Source organism: Maylandia zebra, linkage group LG3 (assembly GCF_041146795.1).
Source record: "Maylandia zebra isolate NMK-2024a linkage group LG3, Mzebra_GT3a, whole genome shotgun sequence".
Classification (NCBI taxonomy): domain Eukaryota; kingdom Metazoa; phylum Chordata; class Actinopteri; order Cichliformes; family Cichlidae; genus Maylandia; species Maylandia zebra.
The window spans coordinates 12020885-12048342 of NC_135169.1; the positions used below are offsets into that span (position 1 = coordinate 12020885).

General features: G+C 40.1%; 1 protein-coding gene across 1 annotated transcript; it reads right to left on the reverse strand.

Annotated features, from left to right (window-relative positions):
• Window positions 1–907: 907 nt before the first annotated feature.
• LOC101472644 (Fc receptor-like protein 5) lies at window positions 908–23641 on the reverse strand. Its single transcript, XM_024799202.2, has 14 exons — window positions 23581–23641; window positions 23116–23148; window positions 9125–9391; window positions 8334–8594; window positions 7941–8216; window positions 7480–7779; window positions 5197–5463; window positions 3919–4032; window positions 3810–3825; window positions 3628–3719; window positions 3476–3526; window positions 3301–3381; window positions 3134–3196; window positions 908–2796 (listed from the first exon to the last, which is right to left on the reverse strand). Exons 1-14 carry the CDS (start codon window positions 23627–23629, stop codon window positions 2783–2785), a joined length of 1884 nt encoding a protein of 627 aa, XP_024654970.2. The 5' UTR covers window positions 23630–23641; the 3' UTR covers window positions 908–2782.
• Window positions 23642–27458: the final 3817 nt, after the last annotated feature.

Sequence of the window (27458 nt, forward strand, 5' to 3'; positions counted from 1 at the left end):
GCTAGCTGTGGAGGACTGCAACCAAAATTAAAAAAATAAATACAGAAATATAAAAATTGGTCAAACTAATAATTATTTTAATGAGATACACCAAACAAATATAGATTTTCATCACCTATGGAATTTTTTGTTGTTGTTGTATTGCCCCCAAAATATTTCTAATTATTTTATTTTATTTTTCCAAATTCACACAATTCGATTTTGTCACATGTTTTAACTTGCCAAGTGGGAGATGTATTTTTATCTTTTAGTTTAATTTTTTAAAATGCAGTCGATATATTGAGCAAATTTTGCATCTGTTTTTAGTTGTGGAAGCTTTGGTTCCAACATATTACCTATGTAAATAAGTATTCTAACATTTTACCTTTTGAAGTATATGCTTGCAGGTGTACAAAAATGGTAAGCTTTTATATTGTCCACTAAATCCAGTTAATAAAGATAATGTTATCATAATCTGATTGTGACTTTTTTTGTAAAGTAGTGGGTTTCTAAATGTGTAACAAATGTAAACAAATCTAATTGAAATAATTTGGTTGAAATGAGTGAAATCATTGCCTTGATTAACAAAGTAGTTGTTGAAACAACAAGATTTAATTCTGTTTTCCTAAACTTTTTAAATTGTGTAGAATGAATTAAAACAAATTTCACTCTACATACTTAAATAAATCACTTCAAATCAATGTAAGTATAGTATGTTGATCCAACGTAATCTGATTACATTAAACCACCAAATGCTAAATGTGTTGGTTTGACATGATCGAAAAGGGTTTATTGTACTTGGTTAAATTGTGTGCAAAAAGGGTGCCATGATTAAATTGTGTTCATCCAACAACAGATTTTTTTGAGTGTAGTCTAATCATTACAGACAAGTTTTGGGGCAACATATGCAAGATACAGTGGACCACAACCGGGTCGAATGTTTGGCGTGAATTTTGCTGGAAAAGCATCCTGAGATTCTTCATCATCCCTGCTCAGAAAAGGTATCGGGGATGTGGGGGAGATGGTGCTAACCATTTCTATATCTTTTGGGACTGCCAAGTAATTCACCAGTATTGGTCTCTAATCCATGAACATCTACAAAATGTTTTTTCATTTGCTTTTCCTCCTTTGAGACCATATTTCTGTGTAACATACCAGTGGATAAACTGAACTCCATTGATAGAAGACTTTTGTATATCCTAGTGACCACGAGTCAGTAGTCAGTGGGGTCCATAGGGCGTGAGTAAAGCACTAGTGATGTGCGATACCACTGATTTCCTTGCCGATCCGATACCAAGTATAATTCAGGGTGGTATTGACGACACTGATCCGATACCGATACTTTGCACAAAAACGTATTTTATTTATTGTATCTGAAATTATAGCGTCATAATGATTACAGGGCTTCAGGTTACTTGTTCTTATCACTTAGTAATGCAGAGTTCATCATATAGAAATAAGAAAACTCAAGTTGTGCTCTATTTGAACACCTTGCCTGCCTGCAGCACTAAAGGTCGCCGTGAAAGACGTCTGTCTCCCCCTAGCAGCACCTGTCCCTGTTCCCCTCTTCAGTTCGCCTCAACATGCGCTCATCATATTCTGTGATATGATTTACTGTGAGGTGTTTGACGAGGTTAGTGATGTTGCAACAACACCTCACTGTCTTGCCACATGAATCGCAAACCGCGTCTGTTTGTGGATGTAAAATACATCCACAAATGGCTCCATTTACGCTCAGCCATTGTTGTGAGTGCGCACGCCAGGGGCTGCGACACATTTATACAGACGTACTTCGCACATGACTATGAAAGGCGGAAGAGAAAGTTCTGGAAAGAGAAATTCTTTCCAATGTAGACAATCTGAATGATATAGTTTCTTTCCACTGTGTTCCTGTTAATGATAAACTACAAATTTATCCTAAATTACTAAAATATCGATATTTTAATGTGAGAATCGATTCTAGAACATAAATGACTGGTATCGGAGGAATCGATATTTCAGTATCGATCCGCACATCACTATAAAGCACTGTACAATTACAGGCCATTTACCATAAAAAAACGAGGAGATGGCTCAAGTCTGTTAACCACCAGCGATAAAAAGACTGGATATATTATGTACAAGAGACCTATACAATGGAAAAATTGTCATTCTTTCTTAAAGTGCAGAGGGATACCTTCTTCTTTGTAATATGGTCTAAATGGACGGAATACGTTAAGCCTGTGAGGTGTGATTTTCTATGAACCATGACACTTTATTATTATCATTATTATTATTTTGATGCACTGATTTAAATACCCATGTCAATAATGTGATGCTAACTTGGCTGCCCTGCTACACCCCTCCCCAAGTTTCTATGGGGTTTTCTTTGTTTCTTTATTTGATTTGTTTTTCTTTTCAATTAATGCTTTTATTCTTTTTGCTTTGTTCTATTTTAGTTTTTTTAATTATTATTATTTACTTTTTTTCCCTATTTTTTTTGGTCATTTTCCAATTATAAGTTTAAAAATTTGAAAACAAAAGCAATGTACAAAGCCATACTGCGTGCTTTCTCAATAAAAGACTCAATATGAAAGAGTTCGGTTCTTAGGAGGAAAATATACAGTTACTGCAACCTAAATAAGAATTTTATACAAAAGTAGATGGTATTATCAGTCTTCCATCAATGCTGAGTTTAGTTCTTCAATATGATCAGAAACTCAGTGATTTATGCATTTGCAGCAATGTTATCAAACATTGTGAAAGTTCAGCTATTTACTTTATGTTCTTGTCCACAAGTTTCTCTGTTAACGTCCACTTCCTCTTATGAACCTGAAACTAAATCAGAACAAATACAGTGTAAAAACAGAAACAAATATATAATGGTGCTGATGTTGTGAGTCTGCTTTGTGAACTTCTACATTCATATTATGAAAAAAACATATTTATTATCCGTTTTTTCCTGATTTTAGATGTACATGTTTGCGAAATTTTAAAGTCCTGTTATTTTATTATTTGGCTAAACAAGCAACAGATTGAATGTAACTAAAGAAAATGAATGAAAGCCATTCCAACAGGACTCTGAACTTGTTTTACTGGAAGAACAATATGATTTATTTCATTCTTAAACTCATTTGATTGTCAGTGATCCAATGATGTATTTGTACGTTTGTACCTGAGCCTGTCTCATGATCATCATCCTCGTAGTCAGAGCTCACGTCTGGGTCATCATTTCTCCCTGTTCAGACAGTATTAGTGCATTTAATTAAGAACAGCTCTCTTTTATCTGTATTTCAAGATTAGGAGTCACAATAACATATTAATAAACCATGATATCCTTACATTTTCTGAACTCAGTCTTCTCATCAATAACTTTAAGTTCAAGTGTAGATGTGACATTTCTATGTTCATCTGCTTTGCCACCTTAAATAATAACATGACATAATGTCTGATCAGTCAGTTTATAATCATTATATCTCTTATAGCTCTGTTATAGCTCAGTATTATTATACTGTACCACTTCCAGTGTTTCCAGAGGATGTGATTATTTCATAAACTGGAAAATCACCTGCAGGGCAGACAACAGAAGAGAAATTACTTTTTCACGATATTTGTTTGTTAACAAACTTAGTGTTAAAAATGATGCAAGTAATAGTTTCTAGGACTGACCAGGAAGAAGAGAGGAGTAAACGTTGTTCTCATTCTTGTTGGCTTTTTGTTGTGCAGCAGAGTTTTGATTGGTGCTCTGAGACTGAGTGAGACTAAAACATGCAATAAACACTGTGTAATTTAATCAGGAATAGTTATAATTTCATGTTATTTTTAAAATGAAAGAAAACTTTTGCACCAACCTGTTACAACAAAGATCTATAAAAGAAAATTAAAAATTATTGTTGCACTGGTTTGTAATCAGTTTACTTAAATGTGTCACATCAAATCATTGATGAGAAAAGCTCTCACCCTTTATCTTTCTGCAGCAACACAGCAGCAGCATCACAAGGATAATTCCACTAACAAGTCCGATGATGAATGGAACAATAAATGAACCGATTTCAGATCCGAAGCCTAAAGTTTCTGGTAAAATCAAAACACAAAGTCAAACTCGGAAAGAAGTCCAACTAGATCTAATAAAATCCGAAAAGTTTAGGCCACATCAAGAAAAACAATATGAACCTAAAAACAACTTTAAAAGGGGTTTTTTTATTATTAAAGACCCATTTTAACAGCAAGAAGTTTTATGTTTAGAAGTCTTGTTATATATAAAGTTACGATCATAGTTTTGAGTTTGAGATGTTTGAGGGGTTTTCTTTTCTTTTCTTATATCTTTGTATTATAGTTCTGTGCTCCTGTTCTTTGGGTCTTTAGGTTTATTCTATGTTATCATGAGTTTTGTGTTTGAGCTCCATAGTCTTCTGTTTATTTTCTATAGTCCTCGTTATATTATTTATATTTCTTGTTCATGGTTACTTTTGCTTTGTTTATACTCAGCATTCCTCATTAGGTTATGCAATCTTCACTTATGATCGTTTGTGTTTCCTTTGTCTCCGCAGTCAGTCATGTCTCCATGTTTGTTTATCTTCTCTCACTGGGTCAAGTTCACATGTCTTAGTCCTGAACTCAGTATTTTATTTTACTTCCTGTTTTGTTGCATTGTTCCTCATGCTGTGTTTCATCCTTGTGTGTCTCCAAGTTAGGTTTCTCTTGTTGGAGAGGCTCCTGCCTTGTGTTATAATTTCAGCAATGAAGCTACTTTTGTGTTTTATGCCTGGCTTTCCGAATCCTGTGTTTGAGTCCAACCCTGTCTGCCACACAATGAACTGACCTAGTTTAATCTGAAATGTTTATGTGGAAAATATAATCATCTTTATTATTTTAACCTTATTTATTCTGTGTCGTTATTAAACAGCACATATAAAACTCAGTTTTACCAAAGCAAAGTTATCTCATAAACCGCATTAAATACGAGAGCACCATGTATATTAGCAGAGTTGCTGTCGCAGAGCCGTCTATGATTATGTTAAGTCACTACTACACTGGTTTTTGAGTTTATTAAAACTGCATTTCAATAAACATTTTTTTTCTAATTTGCAGCTTCATCTCCAGTGGTCTTTTTGTCTGTTTTAATTAAGTAGCAACAAGTTTGAAAAGTTTAGTTTAGTGAATACAATTAAATCTTCAGCTCCAGTTTTTTGTCCCAAAAAATAAATAATTAAATAAAGTGAAGTCATTTAAACACACCTCGTACAGTGATGTTGACTGCATTGCTGAACTCTCCTGATCCAGACTCACACCAGTACACAGTAACACCCTCCTGTAAGCTGTGGATCTCATAAGAGGATCCACTCAGTTTCTGGCAGTCACAGCAGTGTGAAAAAAAGCCTTTTTCACTAAACTTCTTCACTCTCCACTCAGTGAAGTTTCCCTCACAGGTCAGTGAGACAGAGTCAGAGGTGAAGTGTTGCACTCTGTCAGGACTCACTGTGAGAGACGCTGCTGAATGAACATCTGAAAAACAGGATGTAAGAAGGGTTAAAACAGGGTTATAATTCAGGCTCAATCTCCAATCACTGTGTTAAGCCTTCTCCTTATGGTTCGCATTTAGTCCAATGAGTTCTGAAGATTTTCTGAAATTTTCAGAACTTTGTCTTTTCTCCTCCGTTCTTGTTCATTCTCTTGCATCTCAAAATGCCTCGTCATTTCTTCTCCCTCTGCAGACTGCGGCCCTGTTTTCTCAGCAGAAGAATGTCCTAGCAGCACCATGTGAACCACATAATAACCTTTATAGGTTACTATATAGCATCTGTAATTGGGAAGTGAATGTTTTTAGTAGAGGGCCGATGAACTATTCTGGTTATGTAGGAAAAAAAACATTTTATTTGAAATAGCCCAAAAACACACATGAAGCCCCAATGTCCCCATTTTCCACAAGCACATGAATGCAGGTTACATTTGGGAATCTGTAAAGTTACCTGCACATGTGACCTTTTCTGAGCATATCAGGCAACGGCAAGGGAGAAACACTTTTACACATTTGCACAGACAGGGAGTTTTTTGAGAGCAAAACTGATCAAACTTGTAAAGTTGAACTTAACATTTTGTGTGTAAATTATTACTTTTTAATTATATATAAATGAATTCAGTTCAATTCACTTTTATTTATACAGTGCTATTGTAAGGTAGTCCCTACAATAACGCATGCAGAGAAGAGCCCAACAATCATATGACCTATGAGCAAGCACTTTGGCAAATGTGGGAAGGAAAAACTTCCTTTTAACAGGAAGAAACCTCCAGCAGAACCAGGCTCAGGGAGGGGCGGCCATCTGCTGCGACCGGTTGTGGTGAGAGAAGAAAGACATACTGTTGAAGAGAGACAGATATGTATGATTCGATGCAGAGAGGTCTATTAACACATGTTGAGTGAGAAAAATGGCTGAAAAGGAAATACTCAATGCATCATGGGTGGATGTCATCATGGGAGTCCCCCAGCAGCCTACTGTCTGCTGGGGGTCACCTGGTCCAGCCCTAACTATATGCTTTAGCATAAAGGAAAGTTTTAAGGCTGATCTTAAAAGTAGAGATAGTGTCTGTCTCCTGAAAATGTATGCTGTCTTCTGAAGATACTGCCTAAGGGAAGCATGTATAATATAAATAGAATTGGTACTAGCACTGAACCCTCTGCATCCTCTTCACACACTAATTTAACTTAGTGTGTGAAGAGAACTCTCCATTTACACGAACAAATTGGAATCTATTAGATAAATATGATACAAGCCACTGCAGCGCAGTACCATTAATACCTACAGCATGTTCTAGTCGTTCTAATAGAATATTGGGTCAACAGTATCGAACACTGCACTGAGGTCTTGTAGGACAAGCACAGAGATGAGTTCACTGTCAGAGGCCATAAGAAGAGCATTTGTAACCTTCAATAAAGCTGTTTCTGTGCTGTGATAAGCTTTGAAACCTGACTGAAAATCCAGGGAGCCAGGCATTAAACCACCAACCTTCTTATTAGTAGATTAGTAGATGACCTGACCTACAGACATCCTCCACATTTGTAACCCTTACGAGACAAATAAGGGTTACAAATATCCTTGTCTTATAGTCCTATAGTAACATTATATTTGTCTCCTTCCTTTTGTGTGTGATCTTCACATATATGAACATTGTATTTCATTTTGTCATTCTGACTTGTTGTATTGGACTTTTTCCATATGTACACATGGCATTAATTACATGTGCTCTTTGCTCTTTCTAATATTTCTCTTGATAACACTTTATGTCTTTCTTTTAATTTCTTTTATGATCTTCAATTTACAGATGCTGTACCAGTTTAAAAACTCCCTGGGGAGAAATAAAGAAATAGAATAGCACACAGAAAATTCATGTGACTAACAGTTGGATACGTCATGTTTTCTCTTTTACAAATCATGATAATTAAGGAAAGAAAAGAGCACATGCAGAACAGTTAATTAGAGCCAAATGTTTACAAGATTGACAGTTAATTTAAAAATTCCTCACCTGCAGACCAGACAAACTTTGGTTGACTGTGATCAGTGTGATACTCTGGGTCTCCTCTTCCAGCTCTGCACACATATCCTGCTGTGTGTGTCTGTCCATGAATGATGTAGGAGTCCTGTGCAGTCCCACTGCCATCAGGTAGCAGCTCATAACTGGAGGATTTCTCTGATAGATCAGGAACAGCTTTATACCAGTAGAAGCTCCATCCTGCAGACGGATGTTCAACCTCACAGTTCAGAGTTACTGAGGCTCCAGGACTCAGCCATGATGGAGACACAGTGAGGACAGGACGGGGTTTATCTGTTAGGAAATTCTTGGAGTGATGATCAAATACATGCCAATCCATAAATACAATGCCTGTACGCTACATTTTTAGCATGTTAGCGCCATAAATTTGAACTATTATCTCATCACATAATTAATCAAAAATGACTGGGTGAATGGATTATGATTTTACTTACTGTGTGATACTATCAAATTTAAAGGAACACTCCACTCTGTTAAATGATCTTGTGCAATTTTGCTTCTGCCTCTACACTTGTAGTGACCATTGTTAGATGGAGAAGCAGAATCTACTCTGATTTCACTTTGGTTTGATGGTTTATGTGAGCTTGTAGTTCTCCATTCATACTCCCACTCAGTGTCTCCTCCTTGGATCTCACAGCTGAGAGTGATCATTTCTCCACTGTATAATGTGGGCCAGTCGGGTTGCACTGTTACAACGGCACTGGCTGGCCCTATTCATTCAAACATTTAAATAAAAAACTATTTAAAGTAACCATCACTATTTTGAGTTTTGCAATCATATGAATACAGATCATGAAATTATTTATGATTGCTGAATCCAAACTCACTGGTTTTGTTAATTTGAACTTCTTGGCTTCCCTCTGTGTAGTAAGCTGGGTTTCCTCTTTTTGCTTTGCAACTGTAGAGTCCTTCCTGTGAGACACTGAGTTGTCCATCAGACGAGGAGAAATTCAGTAGGATATTATCTCTGTACCAGAAGTATATCCATCCAGATGATGATGATGATGGGTTCACAGAGCAGGTTAGGGTCACACTGCCCCCTAACGGAAGAGTTGTGTTGTCAGCGCTCAGTGTGGGCTTTGGTTTAGCTGCAGTTCAGTTTAGAAAAAGAACATAAAAGTAAATGAGACTGAGTGAGATTAATATAAATAAATTGATATTTTCTCTTGTAAATTGTTAAACCATATAATGAGCCAGGACGACTGTGGAAACATTTCTGAACTGACAAAGCTCTAAAAAGCTGGCACTAATGAATGTAAATATACACATAAATGAATAAGATTTATTTATTTTAGTTGATATATGAGTCGATGCACATTAAACTAAACAAGTGTGATTTCAGTGACACCTGAATAATGAGATGTGGATAACAATATTTTCATTATTTCACAAAAAACCCATGTAGCACATGTTGCTCATGTGTCCACACTTTTTAACCAAAACCTGAAAACTTTATGGATTGATTACTAAATACTGTACACAAATATTAAATATTGAATTAACTACGGCATAATACAAATAATACACAATTTTGTAACAAATAATACTACAAATTTTTTACTAATAACACTATAATAATTTTCAACAAATGACTTCAGATTAAGTTTCTCCAACTTACATGATACAGTCAGTGTGATGATATCACTCCACTCTGAGAAGAAATAGTCCCTTCTGCCCCGGCAGCTGTATCCTCCACTGTCAGACTCAGTAGCTCTGATGATTCTGTATTCATTGGATGTTGGAGGTGTGTTTAACTTGGCTGCTCTCCATTCATACGTCCACTGAGCTCCTTCACCTCCCTGAATCTCACATCTGACAGTGACTGTCTCACCGCTGTATATCTGAGTCCAGGATGGCTGCAAGACCACAGTGGGCTTACTGGGAACTGTTCACAGAAAAATATCCAGTTAGAGACAAATAACAGCCTACAATGTCTGCTATTAATAAAATGAGAGTAGAGAGACTGAAAAGAAGGAAAAAAACAGCTGATTCAAGGATATAAACTGCTTGTCAGATTGAATATGATCAACACACATATATAGACATCACAATATCACATAAACAACTTGTGTTTAAACTTTAAGGGTCTGTTTTTAGTAATGTGTTGTAATATTTATTTTGCCTAGATATTATGTTTGATCTATAATCTGCATATTAGTGGCTTCATAGTGTCATGGTTAACGCTGTCATTCACAGGGTTAGTACACTCCATTCAAGTTAATACTCTCCTAGTAAGGTTTGGGTGGCTGTGGCTCTACCTACTAACTGGAAGGTTGGTAGTTCAATCCTTGGCTGCTTCAGTATGCATGTGTAGCAGGTTGGAAAAGGCTACATGTTTATTTTTGTAAGAAAACCAAATACCCCCTTATTTTTTGTTTATTATTGTGACTTATTTTGACATTGTTATGTGTTGCCAGGCCAAAGTTATATTTCATTATGCCAGTAGATATCTATACAATTGCTAATATATATTGTAATATATCTATATCACTAAAGCACTTCTGGATGGAGGCAAACTGCATTTCGTTGCCCTGTACCTGTGCATGTGCAATGACAATAAAGTTGAATTCTAATTCTATTCTATTCTATTCTAGATGGTGCTCTTGCACTGCTGTGGAACTACCAGAGAGACTCTAGCTATAAGCTCTGCGCATGTGCAGCTCAGAAATAAATGAGCTCCGGCCTGACCAAGACGCTAACTTCCGTGCTCGCTATTAATCCACAGGTACTGACAAACAAACTTTTATGTTACTGAACTGGTTCTAAATGTCATGTAAGTTGAGTAACAACTATTTGGCCATATTTTGGGATGATTGTGATGATGTTGTTTTGTGGTATTTTGTTGTAATGAGTATTAGTGTAGCATCAGCATAATGCTATTACGTTACATATCACTATAAGTACATGCTATGACAGTGGCATTCTGCGACTTCAGAAAATGTGTTGTAGTGTTTGTTTTAGTATTAGCCAAGCAGTACTGAGTACATGTGTTAAGGGGAAAGCTTTTCGTTGGTGAAACAACATTTGCAGTCGTGTGCCGCCATATTGTGTTGCGTTCGGGGGACGCCATGTTCAAAAGTAATAGCGTATATGGCGCGAATGTGGGGAAAGGTTGTGTGCAGGTGAGATGGGTTATTTTGGTATGTTGTTATGCTTTAGATGTGTGTTTTGTTTAAGTTGTGTGTATGTAAAGTTATTTTGAATTAGTTTGTATTTATTTTGATTTTGAGAGAATGCTTTTTGTAACTTTATTTTTGTTTATGAAATCTGTTTTATGGGAAGAATGCATGGTCTGGTGTGATTTGTATTTTGTATATGTTGCAGAAATAAATGAGCACTGGCCTGAGCAAGACGCTAACTTCGGTGTCCTCTCTACTAATCCACAGTTTGTTCATACTTGGCAACGCAATGCTCTCTAGCCTGTGTGCCGCTTGCTGCCAGTCCAGATTCCCCTAGGTCTGGTGCCGGTAACACATGCCAAATATCCTTGTTCCCTTTAGGTCGATTCACTCGGTATAACACATAAGTATGGGATATCATGTCCTCGCGTGTCCTGGCTGAAGAAACCTTTATTCACGCCTTTAAGGCAGATGACTTTAAGATGTGATGACACGCGCATGGCCCCGCCTGCACATATAACCGCTGTCATCACAGTCATCCCTCAGTTCTTACGTTCTTCACCTTGCTGAGAACACTTCTGCTGAGTTAGGCTAGCTAGCTGCTGCTAGTTAGCTCCATTGTCTGCCGACTTGAACTTAGCTTAACTGCCCCTGTTGGTGTTAGCCTCCACCGCGCAGTTGGTGTGTAGGCTGCCCGCGGAGCGCTAATTTCAAGTTTTCCTGTGCAGTGTTGGGTGTCCCGTGACTTCTCACGGGACACCCAACACTGCACTTGTTACAGTCATTTCGAGCCGGGTCGTAACTTCACACACATGCCCGACCTTTTAACCAAATAGCTATTGCTACGGCTGCTCCGTCTGGACCTGAGGCAAGTGCACGGGAAGTCTGCCACACCTCCCACACCACAGCTCTTCAGTCGCCCTTTTATAGTTCATGTCCACCACAGGAACCAGTTACATCAGGCCGTTCCTTAGGTCCACCAATCACAGCCGAGCCCCTGCACAGGTGAATTTGCATACACACATTAAGAAACAAATAACCCACCAACACACGAAAGCGTTTTGCTTTGCGTTTTGGAATGGACTCCAAACCGAAGCAATCAAAGCAGAAATCTTCTGTTCGCCCCTGTCCTCAGGGATGCGGTTTCTTTGCACGACAGCGACCAGCACGATGCCTGGGGATCATCCACGCTAGGAGAGCGCTGACGGAGCCCAAAGACTGTGCGTTTTGTCGCCAGCTCCGGCACTCGGCCCTGGAAAGACAGGTGACATTTGTAGAAAAAGTGCTGGGACGCTCGGCTGTCGCATGGCATGACCCTCACCTTTCCAGGTCTGAAGACGAGGAGTATCCGGTCGATGTCCCTGCAATTACCTGGGCTGACCACATGGAATATGTTGACGGGTTAGCTGATGACGAGCCGGAACCATGCAGGAGCGCTGACGGGCTTCAGCTTGGGTTGAAGCCCGCCAGAGCTCCCCAGGAAGATGATGACGTGCTGGACATCGGCCTGGACATCCATGGTTTGCCGGAGGATGAGCAGGAGAGCTCATTGTCGGCCCAATGTGTTGCCGCTGCTGCGCCAGTCGGCCACAATGATACCTCTCTTTTCTCCCTGTTTCACTGTGCTGCTGAGAAGCTGCAGGTGGACTGGCCCTCTCCTCCGCCAGCTAAGAAGCCGTTGCGGTTTGCGGCTTTTTTCCTCCCACCGGAGCCCGCAACGGCCAAAAACTGCCTTCCCATGTTCCCAGACTTTGTCTGCGAGCTAACAACATCATGGGACAAACCTCTGTCTACCCACGTCACTGTGCCCGGCTATGGACAGTACATGGAACTGGACGGTGCTGAGGGGGCTGGCTTAACTAACCCACCCCCTATGGAGCCGTCTCTGGCTGTTTATCTGGCCCCGTAACCATGGTGTCGGTGGCCCTGCAACTCTGCCGTCAATGCACTGCAGATTCTCTGTGTAAAAGGTTAACATATGTGTTTAAGTTGAAATGTGTGACTGGTAAATCTGGATTACAGTAATAGTTAAAAAGTTAAGAGATAAAAAGACTTATGGGGATGTTAGTTCAGTTTATGTCTTCACACAAGGAAAAAAGGGAACACCCCAGTTATATTTTGGCCTTTGTTATATCGTTCAGTGTTGATTCAGTATTTTCTAATTACACTTTACATCTTCCATGGCATTACTTAAAAAATACCACTAGGTGGCGCATAGCGGCCAGGAGGAGCGTAAACCCCCCTGGGAGGCAAATCTGCAGAATAAATCCTGCAGTTGAATTGTAAACAAGTTCATGATCTGTGCCTCTTTATTTCAATACACAGGTGGGTTACTAGTCCTCAAAATGACTAATAGGTAACACAGTAGAAGCAATACGACTGTTGTGAACTCGTGAATGAAAGTATACCGTTATAAGTTAAGTACTGTTGAAGTATTGTGTTTTGAATGAGATCGTGATGTGAACGTGATCGGCTAGGCTAATGGACTGGCTAGCGGGGGAAGTGAGCTTGAAGTACCGTAGCGATGCTAAGGCACGTTGTCAGTTGTGTGTTCTCTATATATCTTGTTGAAGTAAGACAGGATGCAAAGGCTGTAATTAATGCTTGCACAGCTGCTCATGTGCTGTATATGAATGGTTATTTGCTATTCACGGGCTGTGAGTTACAGTACATTGTATTTCTTGATGCAGTGATATGTATGTGTAACCGGAACCAAGGCTGAGGCAACCTGGTCACTGCGAGCCAATGTTATCTATATTTATGATGGTTAATGTATACTTGCCAAGGTTATTCCTGTACTTTTGACAATGCGCTGACAGCTGTTATGCCACACGTTACACATAATTGCTGGTTCTTATGAGAGGCGATTAATGATTTGTTCCCCTGTTGATGAGCAGAATAAATCCTGCAGTTGAATTGTAAACAAGTTCATGATCTGTGCCTCTTTATTTCAATACACAGCTGTGGGATCTAGGATCGCACCCCTCCCAGGCACCTGTCACACCAGGCAGCATCTGCTTCGCAGCTAGAGAAGATTTATTGGGCTCAGGCCAGCACTGCTCGCACCATGAGCTCCGTCAGTGCACTTTCCTAACACTGTCTCCCAAGCACAAACCCCCTGCACACAAAATGCCTCAGGTAACTCCCTGTTCAGGTGTGTTAAATGTTCAGTTGACCACATCAAGTGTTCCTGCTGTTTTTTCATTGTTGTGCCCCAGGAAAGGTGCCTCCAAGAACATGTATGAATGTACATGTTCCCATGTTACAATCAATAAAGAGTGTTGTATTCTCAAACAATCACAAATGCTCAGCCTGCAGGCAGAATGAGCCAGGTCAGGCAGGTGATGCATTCCCCTGCAGACACACTGGGAAGCGACAACGCCCCGCCGACGGTGCTGCAGGTCAGCCGGCTGGCTGCTCACTTCCCTCAGTGGCGTGCTTGTGCTCCCTCTCCATGGGTGTTGCCAAACGTTGCCATGGGTACCGGTTGCAGTTCCGGGTCAAGCCGCCTCGTTTTCAGAGAATCGTAAACACAACTGTCGGCATCGAGGCGGCCATGGTACTCAGACAGAAAATAAAGGCACTATGCAGAAAAGAGTAATACGAGTGGTCCCCGCTTCGGAGACAGACAAAGGTTGGTACAACCGTTATTTTGTTGTTCAGAAAAAAGTGGGAGGGCATCATCCCATCCTCGACCTGCGAGTCTTGAACACGTATCTACGAACGTACAAGTTCAAGATGCTAACACTCAGACAACTTTTGAATGCAGTCGGTCCGGGAGATTGGTTTGCAACAATCAATCTAACAGATGCTTATTTTCATGTGGCTATACACCCGAAACACAGGCCGTTTCTGAGGTTTGCATTAGAGGGTGTAGCCTACGAATACCTAGTGCTGCCATTCAGGCTGTCACTCACTCCGTGCACCTTTGCGAAATGTGCCGAAGCAGCGCTAGCGCCCCTCAGAGAGAGAGGCATCCGCATCTTAGCCTACCTAGACAACTGGGCTCTCGTAGCTTGCTCCAGAGAGCAGGCGGAGACACAGCTGTCACTGGTTCTGTTACACATTCAGACACTGGGGTTCTCTGTGAACTTTCAAAAGAGCTCGCTAACAACATATTTCCTCGGTTTGGAAATATGCTCGCTTTCCAGCCGCAAACATTTGTCGGAGCACAGAGTGGCCGTGTTTCATCGCTGCCTTGCTCAGTTTCAGCTGCGTTTCAGTGTTCATTTTCTGTCTCTAAGACCCACCCATGTTCCGGGCCCCCTGAACCTGGGGCCGGACCTTCTCTCCAGGGGGGAGTCCTCTGGTGAGAGAATGGAGGTTAAATGGTAAATGGCCTGCATTTGTATAGCGCTTTTCTAGTCCTTAAGGACCCCAAAGCGCTTTACACTACATTCAGTCATTCACCCATTCACACACACATTCACACACTGGCGATAGCAAGCTACATTGTAGCCACAGCTGCCCTGGGGCGCACTGACAGAGGCGAGGCTGCCAGACACTGGCGCCACCGGGCCCTCTGACCACCACCAGTAGGCAAACACGGGGTTAGTATCTTGCCCAAGGATATTTGGCATGCAGCCAGGAGGCAGCCTGGGATCGAACCACCGACCTTCTGATTAGTGGCTGACCTGCTCTGCCACCTGAGCTACACCATTTAATAGTGGCTGAGATTTGGGATCTATTTAGCAAGGCGCAAATAGATCTTTTTTCTTCCAGGGTAAATACTCACTGCCCCCTGTTCTTCTCCATAATCGACCACGATGCATCCTTGGGCTTGGAAGCGCTAGCGCACCAATGGCCAGACGTGCTCCTGTATGCATTTCCCCCAGTGGAAATGATATCTCCAGTTCTAGAGTGTGTCGGCATTTCCTCTCTCTGATTCTAGTGGCCCCTTGGTGGCCCACAACGTCGTGGTATGCAGAGATAATCAGCCTGCTAGCAGCGAGTCCTTGGCAGTTTCCTCTCTGCAGGGACCTCCTCTCTCAGGCAGGAGGAGAAGTGGTTCATCTGCGCCCAGATCTGTGGCACCTTCATGCTTACCTGCTGAGAGGTTAAACTTGATTGCTAAGGGTTTGCCACCTAGTGTGATAGCGACAATTCAGGGCCTCATCTACTAGAGGCTTATACGCTTACAAATGGCGAGCCTTCGAGCAATGGTGCCAGGACCGCCACACTCTCCCATTTCAGTGCTCTATTGTGGATGTTTTGACATTCCTGCAGGAGCTGCTGGATAAGGGCCTTTCATTTTCAACTATTAAGGTTTATTTAGCAGCTATATGTGCTTTTCATATTGGCTTTGACGGGGTGACACCAGGTGCACATCCCCTTGCCATAGGTTTTCTGAAAGGGGTTCGCCAGCTGAGACCCATGCTTAAGTCCAGTGTCCCTGCTTGGGACTTGTCTTTGGCGCTGGAGGCCCTTTGTAGCTCCCCGTTTGAACCCATTGAGTCTGTGGATATGAAATTTCTTTCATATAAAACTGCATTACTTCTTGCTTTGGCTTCAGCAAAGCGTATGGGTGATCTTCATGCGCTATCTGTGCATCCCTTCTGCTCTCCTGATGGCCACAAGGTCGTATTGCGTCCAAATGCTGCGCATTTTCCCAAGATCATGCCTGCATCTTATAGCTCAATGAAGTTTGAATTGCGGAGCTTTTGCTCCCCTCCTTTTGCATCTGAGGAGCAGAGGAGGATGCATTCTCTTTGTCCAGTGCGTGTGCTACACGCCTACATTGAGCACACTCAGAATGTGCGTTTATGTGACCAGCTGTTTGTCTGCTTCGCTAATCCAAATAGAGGTAGAACTCTGTCTAAACAGAGGCTGTCCCGCTGGATTATAGAAGCTATCTCACTGGCATACGACACCAAAGGTCTTGCTTTGCCCCACGGGGTAACAGCTCATTCCACCAGGGGGATGGCAACTTCATGGGCTCTTTTTAAAGGGGTGCCTGTAGCCGATATTTGTGCGGCAGCTAGTTGGGCGTCAACCGCACACTGTTGTCCGGTTTTATCGGTTGGACGTTACAGCCCCTTCGATGGCTTATACTGTCCTTTCTGCTGGGTCTACAGCTCACTAAGGATGTGGTGGTCCAATTCCGGTTCGGTGGCTCTGCGGGGCGTGTATATATGTCCCATACTTATGTGTTGTACCGAATGACTCGACTGAAAGGGAACGAATAGTTATGTCTATAACTTCTGTTCCCTGAAGGAGAGGAACGAGGTACAACACAAGGTGGCCCCACTGAGCAGACTGGCTCGGTGAAGAGCGGTTATCGAACTGAGGGATGACTGTGATGACAGCGGCTATATGTGTACGCAGGGCCGTGCGCGTGTCATCACACGTCATCTGCCTTAAAGGCGTGAATAAAGGTTTCTTCAGCCAGGACACGCAAGGGCGTGATATCCCATACTTTTGTTGTACCTCATTCCTCTCCTTCAGGGAACAGAAGTCATAGACATAACTATTTGATTCGAATCCCATTAGTGTGTGAGAATGTTAAATAAGCATAGAAAGAAGTTCTATAAGTTTTATGAATGATGATGTCGATGATTGTAGCCACGCTTAGGTCACATGTCTACAGAGACACAAACAACCAGTACAGAGGTTTGATCGCCCAGTCAGTGACTGCAGATGTACAGAAAATGTGCTGCTTGCATCTGAAGTCCATACGTAACATAAAAAAACGTTTTGTTTCAGTCATTAATTATTAAACTATTATTATTGTTATAACTGTCTCATTATTTGTCAGCTGCTCTTTGAAGGTCCCAGAACATGAAGTTCTTCAAACCCCTCGCTGTGTTTTGCCCTCTTCACTGATCCTCAGTAATAATTACGTGAAAATCACGGGCCCCACTGAGCTGACTCTTCAGAGTATCTTCAGAATAATTCAAGAAAGGTTTCTATGACAGTCTACAGCCATTGGTCGAGATGGCTTGTGAAATGAGCCTATCACTCTGTCCAAAAACTGATAACAATAACTGGAGCATCAGGGGCCAAATCACAAAACACATTTATGAATGACTGAGCCATACATTTAATTTCTGACTTATATTATTATTAACAAAATAATAACATTATCATTAAATATGATAACCTCAATAATGTTTGTTATAACTTTATGACAGTTTTATTAAATCACTTTGTGAAATATTTTTATATCATAATATTATCCCTCTCTGATCTCCAAGCTTTGGAGAATCCATGTTGTTTTATTTCATATGACATTTTTAAAGTCACCAGTTTCCTGAATGATGACTGGATCACTTTGTGCTATGAGTGCATTGGTATTTGCATTCTTTAGAGATCCTGATCACTTTATCTGATCCAGCAGCTTCTGTGGACTTCACTGCAGATGAGGTTTCTCTGTATGGAACACCAGGACTGCCATAATGAATTAATTAAATACACCATTAAATAATTAATTAAATGTGGCAATAATTAATTAAAATTGGAATTAATTAATTAAATAAATAGTTATGACACATGTAATTAATTAATTATTGACACATTTAATTAATTATTTATGTATTTCACATTTTAATTAATTATTGACACATTTATTTAATTATTTAATGATATATTTATTTATTTCATTTTGGCAGTCCTGGCGCCAGGCTCTCATCTTGAAATAATTTTATCTGTCAGCCTCACCCATCAAACTCAGGGGGCGGGGTTAACGCTGATCGAGTCAAAACCATTGCTTTGGCCTGGTGGCCATTGTTTCTAGCACCAAGCAACCGGCATGTGGAAGCTAACAGAACTGAACTTTGAAAAACCCTGTTTGTGTGTCACCAAATACCGTTTTAATATTTTTTTAGCCGAGAATGTAGTGGTTTAATCTTCATGTGTCTGGTCGGTTTGTCAAGATACAGCCTCTTTGCAAAAGTGCTTCGATGATTTCGGAGATGTCTGCCCAGTCTCACGGCAAAGCGTGGGATAGACCCGCTCGCCTCGCAAGCAATCCCACCGACAAAGCGGAGGCCCCGGTACACAGCTGTAGTAACCCCCGCTGACTTCTTTTACTGAGGTTATATTTATCGGTGTTTTATTTCCTGATGTTCTTATGTGTCCTACGTGTTTCAGTCGCCAATTCTGAATTATAACTAACATTAAAAACATGTTTAAGGAGGAGAGAGAGAAAATAAATCTGTTTAACATCTGATCTTTGGGTTTTTGTTCAGTAATCAGCGTGACCTGTGTATAAACGCATAAAAGAGATAACGTTGGTGTTTCCGTCATGTAGTAACTGCTGGCTTTAACTGTACAAAGGTTGTTCGACACTATGAAACACATACAGACTTCATGATGTTCGGCTAATATTTTTATTGTGAATATTAATCATGAGGGTAAACGGCCCTGTACACCACGGAGCGAGGTCAGCATATCCACGATATCCTCAGCTCCATGAGTTAACACAAAGTTTCCCAGCTGACTATCTAACTTCCAACTATTCCAGAGACGTGAAAATATACAGCATAAAGAAAAGTGTAAGAGACTCAGCAGCAGATTAGAATAACAGTTATACATTTAATAAATCACCAAATGAATCCAAGAAACGAGCAAACTTGTTCCGACAATTTGAGTTTGTATTCCCTCAGCTGCAGACTCGCTGCTGTTTAAATGTTTGAAAAGGAAGATTAGATATAAACAAACGTCAAACATAGACTCAGTCTGCCTTCACATTTGATATGAGGCCAGCACGTATAGTGGCTGTGTCCTGTTTTAAGATCATACATGTAAAATTGTTGTCTGACCTCCGTCGATCCAGCCGCTCAGAGTCCGTGGTTACCGTGGTTACTGCATAAGCAGCTATAATGTTAACAGCTGGCACTGAGGAAACCTACCGGCAGCATGGGTGTTTATGTTTTTCATTGCAAAAGAACTGTCTGAATGGTTAACTGAAGTTGACTTGGATAAATTATAGTTAAGGAGTATCACAGATAACGCCCACGTGAGCTGTGTGACTGTTCACCACTACACTGAAATCAGCAGGCTATTACTGAAATACACGTGCTATATCATAAACTATGATATAAATAGGGAGGTCCTATTAACATGTTTAGTTATAAAGGACACCTTCCTGCCTTTAGTCTCCTTCATGAGCAGTATTAGTTTTCTTCTAACATCCAGAAGTCTGCACGATGTGTTTCAGTTTGTAACAAGCCTTTGACAGGTAAACCTAACATGACCGAAAAAGCAAAAAAAAAAAAAAGAGAGAGAGAGTGTTGACATAAGAAGAGAAAATGCTCTCAATTATGGAGACAGGCAAATGGTTCATTTATGTTTGATGTGTGTTTATTCCTCCCTAAATATCGTCGGTGAAGTTTGCCATGCACGTCAGATTTTCCTGCGCATTTTTATACCTCTGCCAACAGAGAGAGAAAAAAAAATCACATTCTAACAGACAGCTGGTGCTTAGAATACAGTTGAATAACTATTAAAAAGCAGATGATATAATATTTCTGTCCAGGTTGCAGACTTCATGATGAACATGCTGTTGCAAACCCTGCTCTTCTCGGTGGAAATGCGCCTTCTCTTTCCTCTTTGTATAAAAACATTTTAAAAGTCAGTTTAATCTCAAAATTCACTGTTAAATCCAAAACACACCAGATAAAGAAAAGCGAATAGTTCAGTCTAACACATGTGCCAGTGAACCATTAAACGTCTGTGAAACTATGCAGTTATGAAACGTAACTTTAACCTCAGCCAAACCGATTTGCTCAGTTGTAAATAAAACAGCGAAGTAAACGTGACCCGACAGACAGAACCTGAGTGAATGAAGTCCAGCGTTTAACCACTGAGAGCTAAAACTCAGCTGAGGTTTCAAAGCTGTGCGCCGGTGATTGGACATCAGCCGCTGATGAAGCTGGTTCGCCTATAAAGTGCTCTGTAAGGAAACAAGCTCCAGCAGCTCTGCGCTCGGGGAAAACACTATATTTACTTATCTTGTGCAGAAAAATGCGCTGACATTGCTTTATATCGAGCACCGGCTGCCCAGTTAAACTGTGACTATCACCAGGTAACGTAGGCGTGTTTCTTGAATTAGCAGCAGGTGTTAAACAGCTGACAGATGAGGAGGAGGATGCATGCAGGTAAACTGAGGGTCTGTTGAGCTGATCGCTGGTTTCGTGAGAAAAATGAGACACAAGACCAGGCGGAAAGAGACGATCGTTCAGTGAAAATGAGAATCTGCGAATGCAACATGTGGAACACGGAGAGTGGAATATGTAAACAAACCGGTTAACAACCCCCTGGGTGCACTCTGCATGCTAATTGTTAGCAGAGCTAGTGAAATCTCTGAAAACATCTGAGCACTTTTGCAAACATGTTCTATGTTGACAACCTGACCAGACATACGGCGCGACATTCGCGGCTAAAACACTGTTAAAAGTGTAGTTGGTGACAGAAAAACGGGGTATTTTAAAACTACACCACCACCATTGCTGCCTGTGATTTGATCTGCATTCTGGGATACCTGGCTGCCCCAAGTCTACACAAGCAATCGATTATCTAGGATCGACCTGTTTTGACTTACTTTGCACGGCAACCAATCAAATGTTAGAGAAGCTGCATGGGCAGCGTTAACCCCGCCCCCTGAGTTTGATGGGTGAGGCTGACAGATAAAATTATTTCAAGATGAGAGCCAGGCGCCAGGACTGCCAAAATGAAATAAATAAATATATCATTAAATAATTAATTAAATGTGTCAATAATTAATTAAATGTGTCAATAATTAATTAAAATGTGAAATACATAAATAATTAATTAAATGTGTCAATAATTAAATAATTAAATGTGTCAATAATTAATTTAAATGTGTCAATAATTAATTAATTAAATGTGTCAATAATTAATTAATTAAATGTGTCAATAATTAATTAAATGTGTCAATAATTAATTAATTACATGTGTCATAACTATTTATTTAATTAATTAATTCCAATTTTAATTAATTATTGACACATTTAATTAATTATTTAATGGTGTATTTAATTAATTCATTATGGCAGTCCTGGCATTCCATATCTCTGAACCACTCATATTTTAAGTCAGCAGAGTACTTCACATCACAGGTCAGTGTCACACTGCCCCCTGCTGGTATGATTAATCTGTGTGCTGTCAGAGTGACCTTCACTTCCCCTCTTGTAATTTAGAAAAAGTTCAAAAGCAGATTGCTGAATGTTTTGATGCAAATTTGTTGTAAAATGCAGCCACACAATTCAACACACTTAACATCTACAGAGGCTTTGCTTTGACAGCTTTTAATTAAAACACTAAATGAGGGAGTATGAAGGTAACAAACTCTATGCTGAGCTGAGAGCAGCCCTTGGTTACCTTATTTCATGTTGGTTTTCCTTGAAGGTGTCCTCTGTGTGTAGCTTTTGATAATTTTATAATTCCAAAAGGTAATCCAAAAAAATCCTACAATATAATCCAGGATACATGCCTACAGCATGATTCAGTGAAATAATATGCACTGTCATGGTCGGGGTGAGTTGGCTGCATTTTTCCATGATGCCTCTGCACTTTCACCTCTGGGAGGAGCCCTCGCCCTTGCTCCTGCTTTGCTCATCTGATCGTGATCCAGGACAATCAGCCATATTTAAGACGAATGTTAATGTTTCTATTTTGCCAGTTTGTCAACTAACCACATGTTAATAACAGGCAGGCTTTGCTTCTTGTTCATTGTTTCTATGATTAACTTACCTTGTTCTCCTTGTGCTCTCAGTAGTTTCCACCATTCACATTGCGTGCAGTTTGCATTCCTACCTGGATGCTGGTCACTATCTTGTAATACCTCACGCCGTTTCATGTTCACAGACTCACTCTTCATTAGCTGCCTGGCCTCCTGCCTTCAACTGTTTAACCAATCACTGGAATAATCAGGTTGAACTTACTCCACTTGCAGAACACTCACCCGGCCAACATTACTCCTCCTGGAGCAACATCTACTCCACTTGCCAAGTAAGCCACAAAAGCCAGCTCAGTCTCACCCTCCCTAACCTCCATCTTTTCTACTCATTTTCTCCTTCTGTTCACAGAGCCCTCACGTTTCCATATCCCTTTATTAAGCATTTTCCCCTGTGTCATTATTTGTTCTTGTTTCACAAGAAAAGTTGTGAGAGAAACCTTAGCATTGCTTCCTGTGACTGAAACTGTTTGGATCCACATACTGGCCTCTGGGCCCCCTTAACAACTACACACACTGTTGATATTTTCAGATCAGAAAAAAATGAAAAGAAAATTCACATGTATGAAGCCACAGCTCTTCAGTAAATATACAGTTTGTATCGTGGGTGTGTGTTTGAGTGCTCACACACTTAACATGGTTATATTAACATTTCAACCAATAATCTCAATGAAATGTTTGGTTTATGATACAAAATATAACACAGAGGACGTCATTTAGAGCAACACAGGAGAAGCTAATCACAAGTTAAGATCAACACACATGATATAAATGGAAGAGAAAACAATTTCTCACCTTCAGTGTTTCCATGGTTGACTGTACTGAGCACTAAAGTAATGAATGAAACATCACCAGACATTATATAACTGACAAAATCGTAATAAATAAATAAACTGAGGCTTTTTAAAGGTAAGTTTTCAGATGGCACAGTTATTGCTCATCACCAAATTTCTGTGTTTCTATTAGCTGTCAAACAGTCTGGAAACATGAAAAACACACTGTTAAAATTAAGTTTGTAAAATATGAAAGAATATCATTTTTCAGTGCAATCAACACAAAAACAATATTAATAAATTGTGAACAGTACATGTAATGTTTGCAAACAGCAGCAGCGTATCTAACAGGTTAAACATAGACGGTTGTATGCCGTGTTGAAGCTGCCGGTTAAACAGGTTAAAGTGATACACTGTAATTGTCACCAGTAAGAAACATTTTCCTTCATCACTGCCATTCAAACAGTAAAGATGCTATTGTACTCACAGAATAAGCCCAGCAAACAGAGCAAAGAGTGCCCCATCCTCACGTCCATTATAAATGCAGAACAAAGAGAAACTGCACTTAATGTAGATAAGACCAGAGTTTTTATTCAGCTCCTCCCTCCATCATCTCTCTGTGCCTTCTTCCTCATTACACCAACCTGAAACAGCTCCTGCAGCTTTGACCGCAGCAGTTGTCTGACATGTTCACATTTCCTGTCCACTGCAAACATTTAAGCTAAACTAGATGCAACATACTGTGTGTGTGTGTGTGTGTGTGTGTGACACACTAAGGCCTTACCTCTGTTAAGGAAAACTCCACATAAGCATGGTAGAGCTAAAGGATTAGTATGTCTTTAGCTACAGACGATCACTGCAGAGGCACACAAAACATTCTCTGTATAATCAAAAGTGCAGGACATGTGTTGTATAATTGTTATAAAAAGGAGTTTGGAAAACACACACACACACACACACACACACACACACACACACACACACAGCTGTTACAGGCAGCTCAGGCTTGTTTGGTGAGATAAGTTAGCTCTCAGCAGCAACATGTTACATTTCAAAGTGTAAAATAAACAAAATCAGGTTTTAGCTTTACATCACTCGTATGGAACACATGTGCGATTTTTAAAACTTCCTAACCTAAAAAAAGGGAAAAAATCAGGTAAATGATGAGATAAAGGCAGGTAGTGTGTTTTACTCTTTGGCCTCTTCCAAATTTAAACACCGGTGGTGACGCAACACTAATTCCTAATTGGAAGGCGGTGCTCCCTTGTGGTGTGAAACAAAAATCTGAAAATTAAGGCCATGATTTAATAAAATTACATTTGAAAGACTTACACAAAATTGAATCACATAACCACATAAATCACAATATAATTAACAATATAAAAGTCCATAAAAGAAGCAATATAAAACAATAAAAAACAATATAAAAATAATGATAGGACAATAAGAGAATTAAAACAATAACTAAGACTATTAAATCAGAACAAAAGGATCATAGTGTGTTAAAAGCCAGGGGATAAAAATATGTCTTTAGTAGCGTTTGTGCAGACCTAATATGTAGGGGAAGACTACCTGCCACAGAGAAGGCTCTAATGCCACAAGATTTGAGATTAGACTAATAAACTAATAAAATAGAGCCTTGAGGTACACCATAATTAAGAGGGGCTATTTTGAAGCTATGGCGCCCATATTAACTTAAAAAGACCTTCCTGTCAAGTAGGACCAAAACCACTGGAGGGCAGATCCTTTTAGGCCAGCATGTACGTTTACGTTATTGTATTTTGCACAACTCTATTGCTTGTGAAGCTCGCACACAAGAATTTCACTCACATGTACTATACCAGTGTACCTGCACATGTGATGTGACAATAAAAGTGATTTGATTTGATTGAAATTCCAGCCCTGATAACAGGATGTCGTGGTCGACCGTGTCAAAGGCTGCTGACAGGTCCAACAATAAAAGGGCAGCAGGGCTGCCAGAGTTCAGAGAATATCATTAAAAATCCTTAAAATTGCCATCTCTGCCTATGTCGTAATTTAAAACCAGGGAGCTTTGAGATTGGCCAATAACTGGACAGAACAGTTGGTTGTGTTTTTTAAGAAGAGGCTGAACTATAGCTTGTTTACAGCATGATTCGACGCAGCCTGTAGCAAGGGACGTATTAATTATTCTCAGGATAAAAGGCCCAACAGTATTAAAAGTGTTTTTAAGCAACCTTGGGGGAGACAATCAGAGGGGCAGTGTGATGATCTTAGTTGACGAACTACCGCAGTCAAATCGTTAAGGGAGACAGGATCAAACTGCTCTAAGGCAGCTGAGCACATAGGAGAAAGACTGTCGACAAGACAAGAGCCCTAATAAATAGAACCTTGTCGTTAAAAAATGCTTGCTAAAAAAATGACTCTGGCATTATCACGTGGACTAAGAAAATGATTAAAGACCTTAATGTACCTGAGGCCTGTGACTGTTTACTGAAACTAAGTTTGAGACAAGCTGTGTCTTTGCAGGTTTTACAGCTTGTTGGTAAGCAGAAAGACGAGTCCTTAAAATCTGTAGAGAAATGTGTCTGTCCTTTTTCCATCTCTTTTCGGCGCATTTATAGTCACGTCTAAGGGTTCATTCAACCATGGCACTGATAATGGCTTAGCACACACAGTCCTGAACGGAGCAATAGACTTGAAAATATCAGTGCAGGAAGAATGAAGACTGTACGAAAGGTCCTCAACACCTTTACAACTGGAGTTCATTATTCCAGAATCCAGAAAGGCAGCATAAAAAGTTGGTGCTGTTAGAGCATTAAGTGCTTGTTTTTTGAGTGCTAGGGTGTACGGCTTATCTACTGAGAAGCGCAACATTAGAGTGAACAATTATCAGAAATGCGCAACCTTGATATTTCTGCAAAGCACCAAGTCCAGTGTGGGTCACATTAACAGAGTCAATGATATTTAAAAAGTCCTTGACCAAAAGTTTAGAGTCAAGGATTAAAAAAAAACGTCAAATTTAAGAACAATTCCACCCATAAAATCTGAAAACTGATTAAATCCTAACTGATAACTGTTAAAACTGATAAAATCCTAACTCAAACAGCTGGAGTTCAAAACTAGAAAAGGAATAGTGCTGTAATGTTTGATGGCAATGAAATCGAGTGTTGAACACGGTGGCTAAGCCTCCCCCCTTCCAGAGGAGCGAGGGAGGCTGAAGAATGAGCAATCAGGAGGAACCATTTCTAAAAAAGCTACAGAGACTCACAGGGTTGAAGCCATGTTTCTGTCAGAAACAGGAAGTCCAGTTGTTGTGACTTTAGGAAGTCGTTTAATACAAACGTCTTGTTTGTGGGAGCTACAGGGACAACAGACAGGATCCATCTAAAGATGCACTCTGCTGGTCCTGTAGTTCAACAGGAAGCATGGAGAAGAGCCCTGACTCGGATAAGTGTACCAGCCCACTTTCCTTGTTTCCTTGGGCGATTCTTCCAGGAAGTGGTGTAGGAGTGTTGGCACAGATAGGCCAGAATAGGGGGCTCAAAAAGTGGTGGAGGAGGTCCATAATCATCTCCTGTCATTGTTTGACTAAAAACCAGATCATACGATGCTTTAACTTATAAAAGGTAGCTGGCGATTGTACACATGTAAACCAAGGGCATTTTGGGATAATGTAGAAAAAGATAAAGCTAGCGAAAGCCAACGCAAAGCTGGCAGAGTTGATGGATGCAATGTCAACAGAAATGTTGCCGTGCATACTGCTGGCGCCATCTTTTATGTAAGTAAGCAAGCATGCCATGAAATGCTGGAAGGGTACAAATACCTGGGTGTTCACTAGTGATGGGATTTCCGGTTCTTTTTAGAGAACCGGTCTTTCGGCTCCGAACCGGCTCTTCAGGTTGTTTTGTTGCGTTAATTAATGTATTATTAACAATAATATAAAATTATGCACAAAAGGAATTACTAATGTAAAAAAAAAGTGGTTTTATTTATATATGTTTATATATAAATATATACGGTGGCTCCAAAACACATTTCTAGCGTTAACTGAACTTCAAAACAGAGCTACCCTAGATCACTTAAATTACACAATTGAAAGCATATGTGTATTGTTTGTGTATTTATACACAAGCACTCATATATATTCAAATAATTTAAAAAAAAATGTTAATTTACCTGTTACTACCACACACCAAATCCAGTCGTTGGTACTTGCTGGCTTGTGTAGCCTCTAGGTAAAGAAAAAGCTCAACACTGTGCCTAGCATCCTGGAGCACTTCTGTTGTGTTTTGTACGTGTTTTGGAGTTTTTACGTGGTTCTGAGTCTTGATGTGTTTTGAAGTTTGTGCGTGCTGCTTTGTCTGTAGGGGCCACCGTAAATAC

Coding starts and splice junctions, on each gene's coding strand:
- LOC101472644 (XM_024799202.2), bottom strand. CDS start 23,629: ATGGACGTGAGGATGGGGCACTCTTTGCTCTGTTTGCTGGGCTTATTC. Junction 4,033..5,196: donor AGTCAACATCACTGTACGAG/GTGTGTTTAAAT, acceptor TGATTTTACCAG/AAACTTTAGGCTTCGGATCT. Junction 3,382..3,475: donor CTCTGGAAACACTGGAAGTG/GTACAGTATAAT, acceptor TTATTATTTAAG/GTGGCAAAGCAGATGAACAT.